This window comes from Capricornis sumatraensis, chromosome 2 (genome assembly GCF_032405125.1).
Source record: "Capricornis sumatraensis isolate serow.1 chromosome 2, serow.2, whole genome shotgun sequence".
In the NCBI taxonomy this organism is placed as follows: domain Eukaryota; kingdom Metazoa; phylum Chordata; class Mammalia; order Artiodactyla; family Bovidae; genus Capricornis; species Capricornis sumatraensis.
The window spans coordinates 111,944,373-111,963,857 of record NC_091070.1 but is presented as its reverse complement, the minus strand read 5'-3'; the positions used below and the strand labels follow the sequence as shown (position 1 = coordinate 111,963,857).

Sequence of the window (19,485 nt, the reverse complement as noted above, 5' to 3'; positions counted from 1 at the left end):
TATAATGCTCTGAAGACCTGAAGCGTAACTGTACAACAACCCCTTAAAAATACCATTTTGTAGATTTCCTTTATTTAAAATGGTATATTTCTGAGGAATAGATTAATCTTAAAAGCATTAAAGAAGCTTGCTGTTGAAATTTACCCAATAGTAAGTCATTTTTGTGTTGCTAATTTGCTTTACTTCCAGCAAAATGCACTTTTTCAGCAACTTTATGCTTTCTATGATTAAATTTGTTTTTATAGCTAACCTGTTACATAATTACATGTAGTTTAGTAATAGCATAAAGGCTACTAGAAAAGTTTCACTACTAGTCTATTTTCCAATTAGATGTTCACAGAGTCATGCATTCTTCTAGTTATAATTCCAGTGTCAAAATTTAGCCTAGTTCATTAGTGGTTTGTTGCTCTCACAAGTATAGACAGAAGAACAAGGAGACAGAGGTTATAAGCACGGAATATTCCTCTTCTTTGAAGAAGACCTCACTATGGTAGCCTAACATCCTGTCTCCTAACAGGCAGTTTGTTTGATGGACCAGTGACCTGTGATGATTCCACCAGCAAACACTTGTGCCCTACATTGCAGTGGTCACACTAGCAACACAGAGTTGGAATATATGGTCCTTACTCTCAAAGACTGTATAATGTAGCCATTATGGGGGCAAGTTTCCTGATACAATTCTGTAGTAAAAGGAACAATGGACATAGGATCACAAGACGTGTATTCAAATACTGATTTTCATCCTTTCACATCTGTGTGCCCACAGACAATTTCCTGAGTAGAGCTAATCCCCAGTCTCTCCTTCTGAGGAGAAACAATAATTCTTGCCCTCCCTGCTCCACTGGATGGTGGTGAAATTAAATAATGCTTGTGAACATGTTTTGTAATTACATAGGCACTATAGTTCTTTCAACACAGAAGAACCAGTATACACATGTCCTACATGTACAAGGACATGGATTTGGGGAGAGGGAGGGAAGAGAGAGGATTTTACAGAGGTCATGAGCTTTGTGTAGCTTTGAAAACTGAGCAGTGTCTAGGGAAAAGTAGTGCAGGACCAAAGCTAAGAGGAATAGTACCTTGGAGTTGAAAGACTGAAATGAAAAGGCAGTGTGTAAACCATAGTGACAAGACCTCTACCTTAAACCCTAGACCCTTAGGAATTAGGAGGTATCTACAGAGCCTAGAGGAGCTTCTCAGGTGGCACCAGTGTTCCCAGTGTTAATCACTAAGTCGTGTCCAACTTTGAGACCCCCATGGACTATAGCCTGCCAGGATCTTTGGTCCATGGGATTCTCCAGGCTAGAATACTGGAGTGGGTTGCCATTCCTTTCTCCAGGGGATTCCCAAGGATAGAACCTGGGTCTCCTGCATTACAGGCAGATTCTTTACCATCTGAGTCAGTAGGGAAGCCCCATAGAATCCTAGTGCCAGTGCAGGAGTTGTGGATTTGACCCCTGGGTCAGGAAGATCCCCTAGAGGAGGAAGTGGCAACCTTCTCTGATATTCTTGCTTGGGAAATTCCATGCACAGAGGAGCCTGTTGGGCTATAGTCCATGGGGTCACCAAGAGTCGGACATGGAGCATACATGGAGCCTAGAGCTCTGCTTGACACCATTAAACTTGAATGGATTCAATAATTGTTCAAATTCTAAGTATGATACTTAGTTTAAAATGTTTCTACCAACAATTCTGTGATATTGTTATCACCACTGTATTAATATAAAGGTAAGGAAATTGGTCTTAGATATGTTAATTCTTTGCCCAAGAAAAGTTAGTGTATGATAGAAGTAGGATATGAGTCTATACCATTTGACTCTAAAAGCTACACACTTTAGTGAGAAAAGAACATTTCTCCTCTGTCTATTCCCAAAAGAAATGAGCATGAGTGTGGCTATAAATCAGCAGAAACCTGAAGTAGATTAACCAAAAGAATCTGCCCAGTCTACTAATAACAGAAGTTAACCAACTAGGTTCCTTATAGAATTTTTTTTTTACTTTCTTAGATACCATATATGACTTAATGAAGAAAGAGAATCACACTCTGGTGAGTGAGTTTATTTTCCAGGGTTTCTCCAGCTTCTGTGAGCACCAGTTCACCCTCTTTATCATGTTTTTTGCACTGTACATGTTAACCCTGGCAAGCAATATCATCACTGTGGCCATCATTAGTCTTGACCATCACCTCCACACCCCCATGTATTTCTTCCTCAGCATGCTGTCAGCTTCAGAGACTGTATACACAGTCATCATTATACCCAAGATGCTCTGCAACCTCATAGGCCTGAGTCAGTCCATTTCATTGGCAGGTTGTGCAACTCAGATGTTCTTCTTCATCACTTTGGCCATCAACAACTGCTTCCTGCTCACAGCGATGGGCTACGACCGCTATGTGGCCATTTGCCATCCCTTGAGGTACACAGTCATCATGAACAGGAGGGTGTGCATCCAGCTGGTGTGGGGGGCCTGCAGCATCGGGCTGATTGTGGCCACGACACAGGTGACGTCTGTATTCAGGTTACCTTTCTGTGCCACAAAGGTGGCCCACTTCTTCTGTGACATCCGGCCCGTGATGAAGCTCTCCTGCATTGACACAACTGTCAATGAGATCCTGACTTTGATCATCAGTGTCCTGGTGATCCTGGTTCCCATGGGATTGGTTTTCATTTCCTACATCTTCATCATCTCCACCATCCTCAAGATTGCTTCAGCTGAGGGCCAGAAGAAGGCCTTTGCCACCTGCGCCTCCCACCTCACTGTGGTCATTGTCCACTGTGGCTTTGCCTCCATTGCCTACCTCAAGCCCAAGTCAGAGAACAGCAAGGATGAGGATCAGCTGATCTCAGTGACCTACACTGTCATCACCCCACTACTGAACCCTGTGGTGTACACCCTGAGGAACAAAGAGGCCAAGGATGCTCTGCTCCGGGCCATTGTCAGGAAGCTTTCCTGATAAGATGGGCCTGTTACAAAGAGGATCTTGGAAGATTCTATAGGGAAGAGAAAGTAAAGCAGTGCCAACAGCACCTAGAGGGAAAATTCTGGAGCCTACCATGCAGTGGTTGGGTAGAGGAGATAAAAAGATTATATATCCAGGCCCTGGAGAAAGGGGCTCCAAAGTACAAGCAAGCCTGCCTCTGACAAGACAGCATAGATGGTATGGAGCATCAATATAAGAGAAAGAACTTGATTTGGGGAAGTACACGGATTGTATGCACAGCCTAGGACAGAATGAGATCAAGATAGTAGAAAGGATTAATGAGGGGAGGCTGCTTCAAGGCAGTACTAAACTTTAAATACATTCTAGAACACTCTTTTTCAACATGAAGCTCCCTTTTATCCATTTATAGTTACAAAGGCTTAGCACCCAATTGAAGTCATTGTTTTGTGGACAGTTCAAGTTCCTTGCATCTTAAACACCATAAATAAATAGCTGTCAGTGATAATAAGCATCTATATAATTTATCAACTCCTGAAATCTAGATCTTTTTCATGTATATGGCCAACCTGGAACTTAAGTTTTCAGGAATATGTAAGAGAAATATTTTTGGAAAATGATTAAAATTCCTTGATAATTTAATTAAAGAGGTAGCACCAAGTAATCATATTGGCATTTATATTTCAAGAATGTACAAGGATTGTTGGTGATAATATATGTAAATAGTTCACTCAGTTTAAAAAAAATAGTATTGCCTTTGGAGATGCTTGCAGAATGGATAAAAGTGGATAGTGAATGGGATGACAAGAGAGAATCTACAGAAAGGATTAGTCAGGTGAGAGGACTGGAAAGAAGTGGATGGGTAAGGAAAGTGTGGTATGATAACTCAGTGACTCAAAAAAAGAAAAAGATTTAAACCGTCAACCCTATAGTTCCAGACCCCCAGGATATGAATTAATATGCCATCTTTCACTAGTCATCTCTACTTCCAGTGCCCCTCCACGAGCCTGTCATCCAGTTCCACACAGAACACCTAGTGACTTGTGACTTCTCGCTTTCTATTTCATATTCTCGTGTGTTTCTACAGCTTACTGTCACTTCGTGGAAATCGTTTACTGCCACCCTCACTGCCTTTTCAACCAAAGTGTACTCCTTTTAAAACACCAAACTAAAAGCATCTCCCTTTTATGAACTTTCTAATGAAGAAGTCACCCCTCACTCTCCTACCTACAAACTCGCACATACATTATTATAGAACAAGCATTTCCTATGATGTCTTTAAAAATGAAAGCTTGAAATGAATGAGTGATGTCATAACTAGATGAAGTCTTCATTAGGTGGACTTCATTAGTCTTCATTAATGTTTCAGTTGTACCAAGTGGTGACATTTTCAGAGGCTGTGTTCTCCTTCATGTTATTAATAATCTCAAAAATGAGGACTATGTTCAAATATTGTAATTTCATAAATAGCCCATTGTGGTTCAATCTTACCCACATCTGAGTATTTTTCAAAATTTATGATGGAATCTTGCAGAAGGCAATGGCAACCCACTCCAGTACTCTTGCCTGGAAAATCCCATGGACAGAAGATCCTGGTGGGCTGCAGTCCATGGGGTCGCGAAGAGTCGGACACGACTGAGCGACTTCACTTTCAATTTTCACTTTCATGCACTGGAGAAGGAAATGGCAACCCACTCCAGTGTTCTTGCCTGGAGAATCCCAGGGACCGGGGAGCCTGGTGGGCTGCCGTCTATGGGGTCGCACAGACTGATACACGACTGAAGTGACTTAGCAGCAGCAGCATGATGGAATCCAAGAGAACCCCAAAATAAAATTACCCACTCTTTGTTAATGGCCTCTCTTACTCAGTAAATACTTTTCAATTTTACATTGTAGCTTCAAAAATATTGCTCTGTCCCTTCAAGTTTACTACTACTAATCTCTATCTGCAAAGTTAGCCACTGAAAATAGCAGCAAGTAGTGTTTGGAGGCCAGCAGGGCAAAGTGTATTCACTTTAACATAAGCACTGTAAGAAAAAGACTGCATTCTGAGTCCTGGCTTTGCTTTTTATTCACTTCATATATTTGAATGTTTATTTAGCTTCTCTAAGCCTAAATTTTCTCTGCAAAACATGTAGATAAAACAAATAACATTTTGTAGATGTTTCATCTACAAAATATGTCAGTTTCTCCTGACAAACATATGAGACAGTAAGTGTGAAAATCCTTTGTAAATGACAAATCAGGGACAAATATTCTTTATTTTTATTGGAGTAAGAAAAGCAATATAATCTCTGTAAACTTCTAATTATATCAGAGAGTTCAGTGTCATCCATCTGAGGAGGATACTGCCACAGAGATTTTTTTTTTCTTTAACTTTTTATTTTGTATTGGAGTATAGTCGATTAACAATGTTGTAATAGTTTCAGGTGAACAGTGAAGGGACTCAGCCATAAATATACATGTATCCATTCTCCTCCAATCTCCCCTCCCATCCAGGCTGCCACATAACATTGAGCAGAGTTCCATGTGCTATACAGTAAGTTCTTCCATTTTAAATATAGTAATGTGTACAAACCACAGATATTTATGATTCTGCCTTTCTGTCTGCATGCTATCACTTTAATCCCTAGTCCTGGTTCAGGGTCGGTTCTCTTTCCTTAGACATCCTGGAGAATAAAGACAGGAATTCTGCTTCTGGATGATTCACCTTCCAGACACATCCCAGTCATTTAGCCTGGTACAGTGCTTCAAACAGCTCATGAGTGCAGAAAGTGATTGCTGTACTTAGTTTCCCCAGATATATGGCCTCCACCCTTCATTTCTGAACTGGTCTCCTTTGTTGGGAAGAACACAAAATCTGGAGACTTGAATTTAAGACACACCTTAACTCTCCCAACTATGTATAACTTTCCCAACTATGTATTCCTAAGCTAGTAAGGAAATCTTTCCTTATCTATGATGGGAGGTTATCAATGTCAACCATCTTTCCCATTAGGCTATTGAAAAAATCAACTACAGTAGAATTAACAGATTGGAATTCTTGTGGTAACCATAGGAAGTTAATATAATACATCATTATCCCCATAATTATTGGCTAACATTATCCCTATATTCTTACCTTTCCAATTTTTCCAGGCTATTTTATATTATTTCACTAATTAATTTTTGACTTCTACCTTCCTCCCACTTGTTTTTAAGTTCTAATTACTGATGTATTCTTCCTTAAATATACAGGTCTCATTAAAAAAACAAAAAACGCTTCTAAACTCTGTATTACTATCTTTCATTAGCAATTTAATGCGTATCTTGCTCTACATCAAAAACTTTCCCCTTCATTCAGTAAAATTCAATCAAACTCTTTACCATGATCCATGATGACCCTCAATAGGAAATGCATATCATAATATAACCCAGTGTACACGTATACATCTTCTCTGTGTCTGTGTGTATTCACAGACAAATGAAACATTGACAAATAATACTTACTCTTACTACAGGCAGTGCATTCTGATGTTTTCATTCTAGCTTGATCTGTCCCATTTCATTTTATTTAAGTAATATTAGTGAAGAGAGGAGCATCTACAATGTATTTCGACCAAACACTCAATAATTGAAAATTAAAATATTTAACTGAAGCCAATGCCTCAGCCTAACATCATTAGATTGTGTATCTGGGATAGTGAAATAAAATTAAAATGCTATTTTAAAACTTAATAACATTGGAATTTTATTATTAAACATTTGATAATCATATTTAAACACTTGACACTTCAGAGAAAGGACATTTAGTCTTCATCGTAGCTGCTAGATTACTCTAGCAGTCACTAAAACACACACTTGGGGGTACTCGGTAGATACTCACTTTCAAGTAAGAAGCTGATTTGTAGAGAAGCAAAATATCTTGAGAGTAACATCTCATTTTTCTCTAACACTTTCTTTCCTTCATATTCATATTCTTTATTAGGTACATATTAAAATAATGTATACTGTATATTGTCCTACACGATTTGAAATCATGCTGTAACTTGTGTGTAAAATCTGATAAGATTCATGGATTAAGTGGAATTAAGAAGCTAAAAATACCATGCTTAAAAGTTGTTTTTATTTAGTATTATAAATAAAGAACACTACATAATTTTACAAATATTAGAATTATGATAGTTAATTTCCACTATTCTTTTTTTGTATATTTAAACTTTGGCTTTATAAGTACATAATGTTCTTTCTATAACTATCTAATAACCAACAAATTTCAATATTTTAAGCATTATTTTCCTATTTAACTATTTAAAACTCTTAAATTTGTTCAGAAAATGAACAACTCTCACAATTATCATTATTTATTCTTGTATTTTACTTTTATAATAATAAAATATATTCTTCACTTAATAGAATTTTATGAATATAATATAATAGAATTTACATTCTTAATAGAATTTATAGAATGTAAAGCATGTAAAGGTATTTCAGTGTAATTCACAGACAGAATGATTCACTGCATTTGAAAACATAAATGTAATCCAAACATATGTATATTGAACACATAAATATACAAACAGTACTCTTGCTTTATTCAGAGTACTGATGTTAGACTGTCTAGAGACAATAACCTATGCTGTTACATGATCATTGTTAACCTACAAATTCAGAGATGTCAAAATATAGCATACAAGAATTTGAGCCATCAACTTTGTAGAGACTGAAAACCAAAGTAGCAATTCAACAGCAGGTTTTGACTAAATACCAAAAGCAAAGTAGAACTCTGAGTTATTCCTGGTGTGACCCACTAAACTTAGGAAAAATATGGGAGACGTGGATGCCATAAGGAATGCTGCCTGCATGAGTGAGTGATGCTCCAAACTGCCTGAAACAGCAAAGTATCGGAGAAGAAAGTCCCTTATTTCTCCTTTTATTCTTTTATTCTAAAATAGTAGTATGTGAACTGGCATTTTTCTGGTTATAAAAGTAATATTGTGCACTTGAGAAAAAGGTGAAATTCATTGTTTTGGGGTGAAATGTCCTATAGATATCAATTAGGTCTAACTGGTCTATTGTATCGTTTAAAGTTTGTGTTTCCTTGTTAATTTTCTGTTTAGTTGATCTATCCATAGGTGTGAGTGGGGTGTTAAAGTCTCCCACTATTATAGTGTTATTGTTAATTTCCCCTTTCATACTTGTTAGCATTTGTCTTACATATTGCGGTGCTCCTATGTTGGGGGCATATATATTTATAATTGTTATGTCTTCTTCTTGGATTGATCCTTTGATCATTATGTAGTGTCCTTCTTTGTCACTTTTCACAGCCTTTGTTTTCAAGTCTATTTTATCTGATATGAGTATTGCTACTCCTGCTTTCTTTTGGTCTCTATTTGCATGGAATATCTTCTTCCAGCCCTTCACTTTCAGTCTGCTTGTGTCCCCTATTTAGAGGTGAGTCTCTTGTAGACAACATATATAGGGGTCTTGTTTTTGTATTCATTCAGCCAGTCTTTGTCTTTTGGTTGGGGCATTGAACCCATTTACATTTAAAGTAATTATTGATAAGTATGATCCCGTTGCCATTTACTTTATTGTTTTGGGTTGGAGTTTATACACCCTTTTTGTGTTTTCTGTCTAGAGAAGATCCTTTAGCATTTGTTGGAGAGCTGCTTTGGTGGTGCTGAATTCTCTCAGCTTTTGCCTGTCTGTAAAGCTTTTGATTTCTCCTTCATATTTGAATGAGATCCTTGCTGGGTACAGTAATCTGGGCTGTAGGTTATTTTCTTTCATCACTTTAAGTATGTCTTGCCATTCCCTCCTAGCCTGCAGAGTTCCTATTGAAAGATCAGCTGTTATCCTTATGGGAATCCCCTTGTGTGTTATTTGTTGTTTTCCCCTTGCTGCTTTTAATATTTGTTCTTTGTGTTTGATCCTGGGAAAATTGGTCAACCACTTGTAAAAGAATGAAAGTAGAACACTTTCTAACACCATACACAAAAATAAACTCAAATGGATTAAAGATCTAAATGTAAGACCAGAAACTATAAAACTCCTAGAGGAGAACATAGGCAAAACGCTCTCCGACATACGTCACAGCAGGATCCTCTATGACCCACCTCCCAGAATATTGGAAATAAAAGCAAAAATAAACAAATGGGACCTAATTAAACTTAAAAGCTTCTGCACAACAAAGGAAACTATAAGCAAGGTGAAAAGACAGCCTTCAGAAAGGGAGAAAATAATAGCAAATGAAGCAACTGCCAAACAACTAATCTCAAAAATATACAAGCAACACCTGCAGCTCAATTCCAGAAAAAAAAAAAAAAAAACGACCCAATCAAAAAATGGGCCAAAGAACTAAATAGACATTTATCCAAAGAAGACATACAGACGGCTAACAAACACTTGAAAAGATGCTCAATATCACTCATTATCAGAGAAATGCAAATCAAAACCAAAATGAGATACCATTTCACGCCAGTCAGAATGGCTGCAATCCAAAAGTCTACAAGCAGTAAATGCTGGAGATGGTGTGGAGAAAAGGGAACCGTCTAACACTGTTGGTGGGAATGCAAACTAGTACAACCACTATGGAGAACAGTGTGGAGATTCCTTTAAAAACTGGAAATAGAACTGCCTTATGACCCAGCATTCCCACTGCTGGGCATACACATGGAGGAAACCAGAATTGAAAGAGACACGTGTACCCCAATGTTCATCACAGCACTGTTTATAATAGCTAGGACATGGAAGCAACCTAGATGTCCATCAGCAGATGAATGGATAAGAAAGCTGTGGTACATATACACAATGGAGTATTACTCAGCCATTAAAAAGAATACATTTGGATCAGTTCTAATGAGGTGGATGAAACTGGAGCCGATTGTACAGAGTGAAGTAAGCCAGAAAGAAAAACACCAATACACTATACCAACGCATTTATATGGAATTTAGAAAGATGGTAATGATAACCCTGTATGCAAGACAGCAAAAAGACACAGATATATAGAAGTCTTTTGGACTCTGTGGGAGAGGGAGAGGGTGGGATGATTTGGGAGAATGGCATTGAAACATGTATAATATCGTATATGAAACAAGTCACCAGCCCAGATTCAATGAATGATACTGGATGCTTGGGGCTGGTGCACTAGGACGACCCAGAGGGATGGTATGGGGAGGGAGGAGGGAGGGGGGTTCAGGATGGAGAACATATGTACACCTGTGGCAGATACATGTTGATGTAAGGCAAAACCAATATTGTAAAGTAATTAAGCTCCAATTAAAATAAATAAATTTATTTTTTTAATACTGATTCTTTGAAAAACATTTCAGAAAATTATACAGAAGAAACTTTGTCTTTTTCATGTTCACTGTAGCCCGGTGCAAACGCCAGGAGACAGTGAAGGACAGGGAAGCCTGAAGCGCTGCAGTCCATGGGGTCACAGTCAGGCACAACTTACCAACTGAACAGCAACAATAATAAAATGAATACCTACAACATTTCTCTTCTCCACACTTGCCAACCCTACCCCTGTACCAAATATGAGAAGTGAAAGAAAAGAGTTTAAAATTAGGATTATATAGCCAGTGCTTTTAAAAATGGAATATTTTTTATCCCCAAGTCTCTAGTGGACTAGAGATTATGAGCCATGTTGAGCAACTGTGAGGCATGAAAAGAGACTTCCAACAAATGCAATTGGGTTGATAAGGTATCTTAGAAGTATGTAGGAATCCAAAGGAAAGTCTAGGCTTGAAACTTGGGAGTAGCACAAAAGTTGCTTCATACTCAGAGGTGGAGGAAAATAAGATAATGATATATGCCAGGACAAAGTAAGAGAGTTTATTAGCCCAGGAGAAGGAGCCATCCCCAACAGTTCTTGCTCCCAGGAGAACAGCGTTGGTGATTTCCAGACAAGAGCAATACTTAGAAGCATGGCTAATGACACAGAGTCTAGCAATAACAAATACTAGGGAAATAAAATAAAACATAAATACAGGTGGAAGTAACTAGATATTAGAAATGTTCAGCAAAAAAAGCAGTAATATTTTTATAAAATAAATTAAGAAAATTAAACTCACTTCTCCTGCTCAATGTGAAGCTAAACATACCAGCTAATCCTAACCACAAAACAAATAAACAAATAAATAAAACAAATAAATAAAATTTATAGAAATTCTGTTAAATGTGATTTCAGAGTAGAGAGAATTTTGACAAAACATAGATTTTACATTGCATTATTTCTGACTTTTTCCTAAAACTCTACTACATTTAAGAATAGCCTCACTTCCATAGCAAAAGGAAATAGGAGACAAGCACAAAAGAATGTCTGTGACAAAATTTTGAAATCTGGAAAGCAGTTTAGTAAGTTGTTATTGATTTCTATGTGACTTTGCACACAGGAGAATGCTGATGTATTATTGAAAGTGCAGGAGATGCCTGAGGCAGAGAGAACAACCTAAATGTCAGTTTATCAATCAGAATGCCAGACATATTCAGGAAAGTGGGTAGTAAGTACTCGTGAACCTAAGAGTGAATGATAAATCTAACAAAATAGAGTTGCTTCAAAAATTTTAAGAGACATCACACAATTAGATGTGTGTAAACTTTCCCTCCACCTGAGCAGATGGCTGAAGGATTACTTCCTGGAGAGAGTTAAAGAGATGATGTAGGGTTGGGAGTGTGCTATAATAATTTTTTTTTTAAGTGAGGGACAGGTAAAAGAATATCATCACACCTCACAGGATATTGGCAATAAGTCTTAGAGCCCCCCACCTCGAAACTGAAGGATTTTCCCCTGGGGAATTCAGCATTTCAAGAACAAAGATTTAGATATGGACAGGTCAATGTTCTATGTTGAAAAAAATAAGCTTACCCTAATAAAGTCAACTTTACCATATTACCCAGCTTTATCACCCTACTAAATAAAGCCCACCACCCAATCTATCTCATCCCACCACACATAAATACTACAAGGTTTCTAAATAGCTTATTAGTATGGCAAGCATACAATGTCAATTAATACTTTGGCCACCTGACGTGAAGAGCCAACTCAATGGAAAAGACCCTGATGCTGGGAAAGACTGAAGCCAAAAGGAAAAGGGGGCTGTGGAAGATGGGATGGTTAGAGAACAGCACCAACTCAACGGACATGAATTTGAGCAAACTCTGGCAGATAGACCCGGTTGGATTCCTGAGTCAGGAAGATCTGCTGGAGAAGTAGGCTACCCACTCAAATATTCTTGGGCTTCCCTTGTGGCTCAGCTAGTAAAGAATCCACTTGCAATGCAGGAGACTTGGGTTCCATCCCTGGGTTGGGAAGATCCACTGGAGAAGGAAACCACTACCCACTCATTATTCTGGCCTGGAGAATTCCATGAACTATATACAGTCCATGGGGTCGCAAAGGTTGGACACGATTGAGCAACTTTCACTTTCAGTTTCTGGGAGACAGTGAAGGACAGGGATCCCTGCATGCTGTAATCCATGGAGCTGCAAAGAGTCAGACATAGACATGACTAGGGCCTGAACAACAACAACAAAAACAAATTTCAATCAGTCACAAGTGACAGAAAGGATCACCAAGTATTGGAGTAAAACCACTAACATGGAAAGAGACATCAACACAATAAAAAGATAACAGAAGAATACAGAAGAATCAGATACAGTGCAGGGAATATATTAAGATCTTTCCAAAGATACTTATTTAACATTTTCAGAAGGACACAACAAAATACTTTATTAGAGAAACAAAAGCAGTGCTATATAAAAGGTATGTTCTGAGAAGCAAAAGAGATTTCAAAAATTAAAAATATATTAGCTGAAATAAAAAATTAAATATGAGAGTGGAAAGAGAAATTTGATGGAATGTCTTGAATAACAGAACAAGAAGACAAACAGGAGTGAAATAAGATGACAATATATGAATATTGAAGATAAATCAATACAGTGATTCACATACTAAATTACTACATTGTACACACGATACTAATGTAATACTATAAATCAACTATACCTTAATAAAAATAATAAAAATAATAACAATAAATTATGTCTTGAAAATAAAAGTTTAGGTATACATAATAAAGGGAAAATGATAAAAGAACTACCTAAGTAAAACCACAAATAAAATAAAGACATATATATAACTAGGGATACAAATAAAATTTTTAAAACTAAGATAATAGCAGGAAAAACTTTGATCAATAAATTTTTTAAAACATAGATTAAATATGTAATTTTAACAGAATATAAATTAACCTTGTCCTGAGAATAATCAGAAAAATAAACAGGGCAACAGTCAAAAACAAAAAATTAATCAAAATATACCTTCTACTCCTGTTGAAGAGAAAGACATGAGACCAAACATTTAAGAGAAAATATGCAGATTCTTTCAAGTCTAATAAAAAAAGAGGAGAATCTCCCCAACTCAAATCATGAAACCACTAGCTTCAAAAACTTTGTATCAAACCAGAAACAGGCAGTTAAAAACACAAAATTAAACACCAAAATTACTGACAGATAAGAGCAAATATTCTAAATAAAATCTTAACAAAAGTAATCCACAGTTTAAAGAAACTCAGAATGTCCAAGCTGAGTTTTGACCAGGAGCGCTAGGATGATTAAATGCTAAATGATCTATCAAAATAATTGACCATATTAACAAATTAAATTATTAAATTCATGTGATTACTTCAAAAGATGACAAACACAAAACATTAAATATAAATCCAACATCCAATTAATCAGAAACACTCTTACCAAACTAAGACTAAAAAAGAAATTCTTTTAACCTTTAAGCACCTATCAGAAGTAGGCACAAAACAGTATAAATATTGACTAAACATTTGAGCATTTCAACTAAATCCAGGAAAAAGACAAAAATGTATACACATAGTAAGGATAAAAGACAAGATGGATATATTTTGTTCACACCTCTTTTCTGCTCCTATTTGATGCATTTGACTGAGTCAAAGAGGAATAAACAAGAAATTGTGGATGTGCCTGGTGGTGAAAGTAAAGTTTAATGCTCTAAAGAATAATATTGCATAGAAATCTGGAATGTTAGGCTCATGAGTCAAGGTAAATTGGAAGTGGTCAAACAGGAGATGGCAAGAGTGAGCATCAACATTTTAGAAGTCAGTAAACTAAAATGGACAGGAATGGGAGAATTTCATTCAGATGACCATTATATCTACTATTGTGGGCAACAATCTCTTAGAAGAAATAGAGTAGTCCACAGAGTCAACAAAAGAGTCTGAAATGCAGTTCAGTTCAGTTCAGTCGCTCAGTCATGTGCAACTCTTTGCAACCCCAGGAATCGCAGCACTCCAGGCCTCCCTGTCCATCACTAACTCCCGGAGTTCACTCAGACTCACGTCCATCGAGTCAGCGATGCCATCCAGCCATCTCATCCTCTGTCGTCCCCTTCTCCTCCTGCCCCCAATCCCTCCCAGTATCAGAGTCTTTTCCAATAAGTCAGCTCTTCACATGAGGTGGCCAAAGTACTGGAGTTTCAGCTTTAGCATCAGCTTCAGCCCTGGAGTTTGGGCTGATCTCCCAGGGCTGATCTCCTTCAGAATGGATTGGTTGGATCTCCTTGCAGTCCAAGGGACTCTCAAGAGTCTTCTCCAACACCACAGTTCAAAAGCATCAAATCTTCAGCACTCAGCCTTCTTCACAGTCCAACTCAGGTGCAGTCTCAAAAATGACAGAGTGATCTCTGTTCATTTCCAAGACAAGCCATACAATATCACAGTTATCCAAGTCTATGCCTCAACCACTAATGCCAAAGAAGCTGAAGTTGAATGGTTCTATGAAGACCTACAAGATCTTCTAGAACTAACACACACACACACACACACAAAAGATGTCCTTTCAATATAGGGGACTGGAATGCAAAAGTAGGAAGTTAAGAGATACCTGAAGTAACACAAGTTTGGCCCTGGAATACAAAATGAAGCAGGGCAAAGGCTAACAGAGTTTTGCCAAGAAAATGCACTGGTCATAGCAAACACCCTCTTCCAACAACACAAGAGACGACTCTATACATGAACATCACCAGATGGTCAAAATCAGGCTGACTATATTCTTTGTAGCCAAAAATGGAGAAGCTCTAGATGGAGATACAGTCAGTAAAAACAAGACCAGGGACTGACTGTGGCTGAGATAATGAAATCCTTATTGCAAAATTTAGACTTAAATTAAAGAAAGTAGGGAAAACCTCTAGGCCATACAGGTATGGTCTAAATCAAATCCCATACACTGGAAGTGACAAATAGATTCAAGGGATTACATCTGTAAAACAGAGTGCCTGAAGAACTATGGACAAAGGTTTGTATCACTGTATAGGAGGTGGTGATCAAAATCATCCCCAAGACACAGAGAATAGACATATGGACATGGGGAGAGGGGAGGAAAGGATGAGATGTATGGAAAGAGCAACATAGAAACTTACATTGAATAGATATCCAGCAGGAATCTGTTGTATGGCTCAGGAAACTGAAACAGGGGCTCTGTATCAACCTTGAGGGGTGGAATGGGGAGGGAGATGGGGGAGATGGGAGGGAGTTTGGCTGATTTATGTTGAGGTTTGACAGAAAACAGCAAAGTTCTATAAAGCAGTTATCCTTCAATAAAAAATTAATTAAAAAAACAATCATCCCCAAGAAAAAGCATTGCAAGAAGGCAAACTGGTTGTATAAAGAGGCCTTGCAAGTAGCTGAAAAAAGAAATGAAAGGCAAAGGAAAAAAGGAAATATATACTCATGTGAATTCAGAGTTCCAGAGAATAGCAAGGGGAGATTATTTTTTAAAGCATTTTTAAGTTAATGATTCAAGGAAATAGAGGAAAACAATTGAATAGGAAAGACTAGAGATCCCCTCAAGAAAATTAGAGATACCCAGGCTTCCCTGGTGACTCAGATGGTAAAGTGTCTGCCTGGAATGCAGAAGACCCAGGTTTGATCCCTGGGTTGGGAAGATCCCCAGGAGAAGGAAATGACAACCCATTCAAGTACTCTCACCTGGAAAATTCCATGGACAAAGGAGCCTGGTAGGTTACAGTACAAGGGGTTGCAAAGAGTCAGACATGACTGAGCAACTTCATTTTCAAGGGAATGTTTCATGCAAACATAGGCACAATAATGGACAGAAATGGTATGGATCTAACAGAAGAAGAAAATACTAAGAAGAGGTGGCAAGAATATACAAAAGAACTATACAAAAAAGATCTTAATGACCTAGATAACCATAATGGTGTGATCAGTCACCTAGAGCCAGACATTCTGGAGTGTGAAGTCAAGTGGGCCTTAAGAAGCATAACTACGAACAAAACTAGTGGAGATGATGGAATGCCAGCTGAGTTATTTCAAATGCTAAAATATGATGTTGTTAAAGTGCTGCTCTCAGTATGACAGCAACTTTGGAAAACTCAGCAGTGGCCACAGGCCTGGAATAGGTCAGTATTCCTTCCAATCACAAAGAAGGGCAATGCCAAAGAATGCTCAAGCTACCACACAATTGCACTCATCTCACATGCTAATAAAATAATGCTCAAAATCCTTGAAGCTAGGCTTCAGCCATACGTGAACTAAGAACTTCCAGATGTACAAGTTGGATTTAGAAAAGGCAGAGGAACCAGAGATCAAATTGCCAACAGCCATTGGATCATTGATAAAGCAAGAGAATTCCAAACAAACATCTACTTCTGCTTCATTGACTATGCAGAAGCCTTTGTCTGTGTAGATCACAGAAAACTGTGGAATATTCTTAAAGAGGTGGGAATACCAGACCACTTTACCTGCTTCCTGTGAAACCTGTATGCAGGACAAGAAGCAGCAGTTAGAACTGGACATGGAAAAATGGACTGGTTCAAAACTGGGAAAGAAAGGAATATGTCAAGGCTGTATATTGTCACCCTGCTCATTTAACTTATATACAGAGTACATCATGTGAAATGCTGGGCTGGATGAAGCACAAGCTGGAATCAAGATTGCAGGAAAAAATATAAATAACCTCAGATATGCAGATGACACCATCTTTACAGCACAAAGTGAGGAGGGATTGAAGAGGCTCTTGATGAAGGTGAAACAGGAGAGTGAAAAATCTGGGTTAAAACTCAACATTCAAAAAACAAAGATCATGGCATCTGGTCCCATCACTTCATGGCAGATAGATGGGGAAACAGTGCCAAATTTTATTTTCTTGGGCTCCAAAATCACTGTGGATGGTGACTGCAGCCATGAAATTAAGACACTTGCTCCTTGGAAGAAAAGCAATGACACACCTGGACAGCATATTAAAAAGCAGAGACATTACTTTGCCTGTAATGGTTCATATAGTCAAAGCTATGGTTTTTCCAGTAGTCATATACAGATGTGAGAGCTGGACAATAAAAAAGCCTAAGGACCAAAGAATTGGTGCAGTTGAACTGTGGTGCTGGAGAAGACTCTTGCGAGTCCCTTGGATAGCAAGGAGGTCAAACCAGTCAATCCTAAAGGAAATCAATGCTGAATATTCATTGGAAGGACTGATGCTGAATCTGAAGCTCCAATACATTGTCCACGTGATGCAAAGAGCTGATTCATTGGAAAAGATCCTGTTGCTGGGAAAAATTGAAGGCAGGAGGAAGAGGGGATGACAGAGGATGGATGGCATCACTGACTCAATGGACATGAGTTTGGGCAAACTCTGGGAGATGATGGAGGATAGGGCAGCCTGGCATGCTGCATTCCATGGGCTTGCAAAAAGTCAGACATACTGAATGACTAAACAGCAACAATTTGACTTAAAATACAACTGCATAACAGAATCAAAAATTGTATCAATGGACTTGTATAAAGTTGTATAAAGATAAAATATATATATATATATATATATATATATATATATATGTAGGAAATAGCAACACACTCGAGTAGCTTTACCTGAAAAATCCCATGATTTTCACAGTCCATGGGACTGTAAAGAGTCGGACATGACTGGGTGACTGAGCACACATGAATGTGTATATATGTGTGTATATATACACACACACACATACATATATATGTCAACACTGGTGCTAGTGGTAAAGAACCCACCTGGCAATGCAGGAGATATAAAAGACTTGGGTTCAATCCCTCGATTGGGTAGATCCCCTGGAGGAGGGCATGGCAACCCATTCCACTATTTTTGCCTGGAGAATCCCATGGACAGAGGAGCTTGGTGGGCTACAGTCTATATGGTCACAAAGAATCAGACATGACTGAAGCAACTTAGCATACATCTCAACAATAGCCTAAGGAGAGGTGAGGTAATTAACTTATATTAGAACAAGGGCTTTGCATACTTTGCAAATTAAGTGGACATGGAACAACAGACTGGTTCCAAATAGGAAAAGGAGTATGTCAAGGCTGTATATTGTCACCATGCTTATTTAACTTATATGCGGAGTACATCATGAGAAACATTGGGCTGGAAGAAGCACAAGCTGGAGTCAAGATTGCTGGGAGAAATATCAATAACCTCAGATATGCAAATGACACAATCTTTACGGCAGAAATTGAAGAGGAACTAAAAAGCCTCTTGATGAAAGTGAAAGAGGAAAGTGAAAAAGTTGGCTTAAAGCTCAACATTCAGAAAACTAAGATCATGGCATCTGGTCCCATCACTTCATGGGAAATAGATGAGGAAACAGTGGAAACAGTGTCAGACTTTATCTTTTTGGGCTTCAAAATCACTGCAGATGGTGACTGCAGTCATGAAATTAAAAGACGCTTATTCCTTGGAAGAAAAATTATGACCAACCTAGATAGTATATTCAAAAGCAGAGACATTACTTTGCCAACTAAGGTCCGTCTAGTCAAGGCTATGGTTTTTCTTGTGGTCATGTATGGATGTGAGAGTTGGACTCTGAAGAAAGCTGAGCGCTGAAGAATTGATGCTTTTGAACTGTGGTGTTGGAGAAGACTCTTGAGAGTCCCTTGGACTGCAAGGAGATCCAACCAGTCCATTCGGAAGGAGATCAGTCCTGGGTGTTCTTTGGAAGGAATGATGCTAAAGCTGAAATTCCAGTACTTTGTCCACCTCATGCGAAGAGTTGACTCATTGGAAAAGACTCTGATGCTGGGGAGGGATTGGGGACAGGATGAGAAGGGGACAACAGAGGATGAGATGGCTGGATGGCATCACCGACTCGATGGACATGAGTTTGAGTGAACTCTGGGAGTTGGTGATGGACAGGGAGGCCTGGTGTGCCTCAATTCATTGGGTCACAAAGAGTCAGACACAACTGTGCAACTGAACTGAATAGGAACTAGAACATTTAGAGTAAAAAGTTATGCGCAATCTTTCTCAGGGCAGCCACTAAAAAATAATTTTTAAAAATCTAGAGAAGGAAAAACAAGGGAATGACAATGCTAGAGTAGAAAGTATCTACTTAAGAAATAGAAGGCAGTAAGAGATGACAAAAGGAAAAAATGAATGACATATAGGGAATTAATAGCATAATGGGAGATTAGATCCTTTCTGGCCAGTAACTATATCAAATAGAAGGAAACTTAATAATCCAATAAAGAAGTAGAGA

At 38.1% G+C, this 19,485-nt stretch overlaps 1 protein-coding gene and 1 non-coding gene across 2 annotated transcripts; both read left to right on the top strand.

The window, feature by feature from the left end:
- The first annotated feature begins 2,023 nt into the window (after positions 1-2,023).
- Positions 2,024-2,953, top strand: LOC138073858 (olfactory receptor 10J1-like). The gene has a single exon (XM_068965789.1). It carries the CDS (start codon positions 2,024-2,026, stop codon positions 2,951-2,953), a length of 930 nt encoding a protein of 309 aa, XP_068821890.1.
- A 12,874-nt stretch (positions 2,954-15,827) lies between these two features.
- TRNAS-GGA (transfer RNA serine (anticodon GGA)) lies at positions 15,828-15,899 on the top strand. Its single transcript has one exon. It is a non-coding gene; the product is annotated as a tRNA-Ser (tRNA).
- Positions 15,900-19,485: the final 3,586 nt, after the last annotated feature.

Coding starts and splice junctions, on each gene's coding strand:
- LOC138073858 (XM_068965789.1), top strand. CDS start 2,024: ATGAAGAAAGAGAATCACACTCTGGTGAGTGAGTTTATTTTCCAGGGT.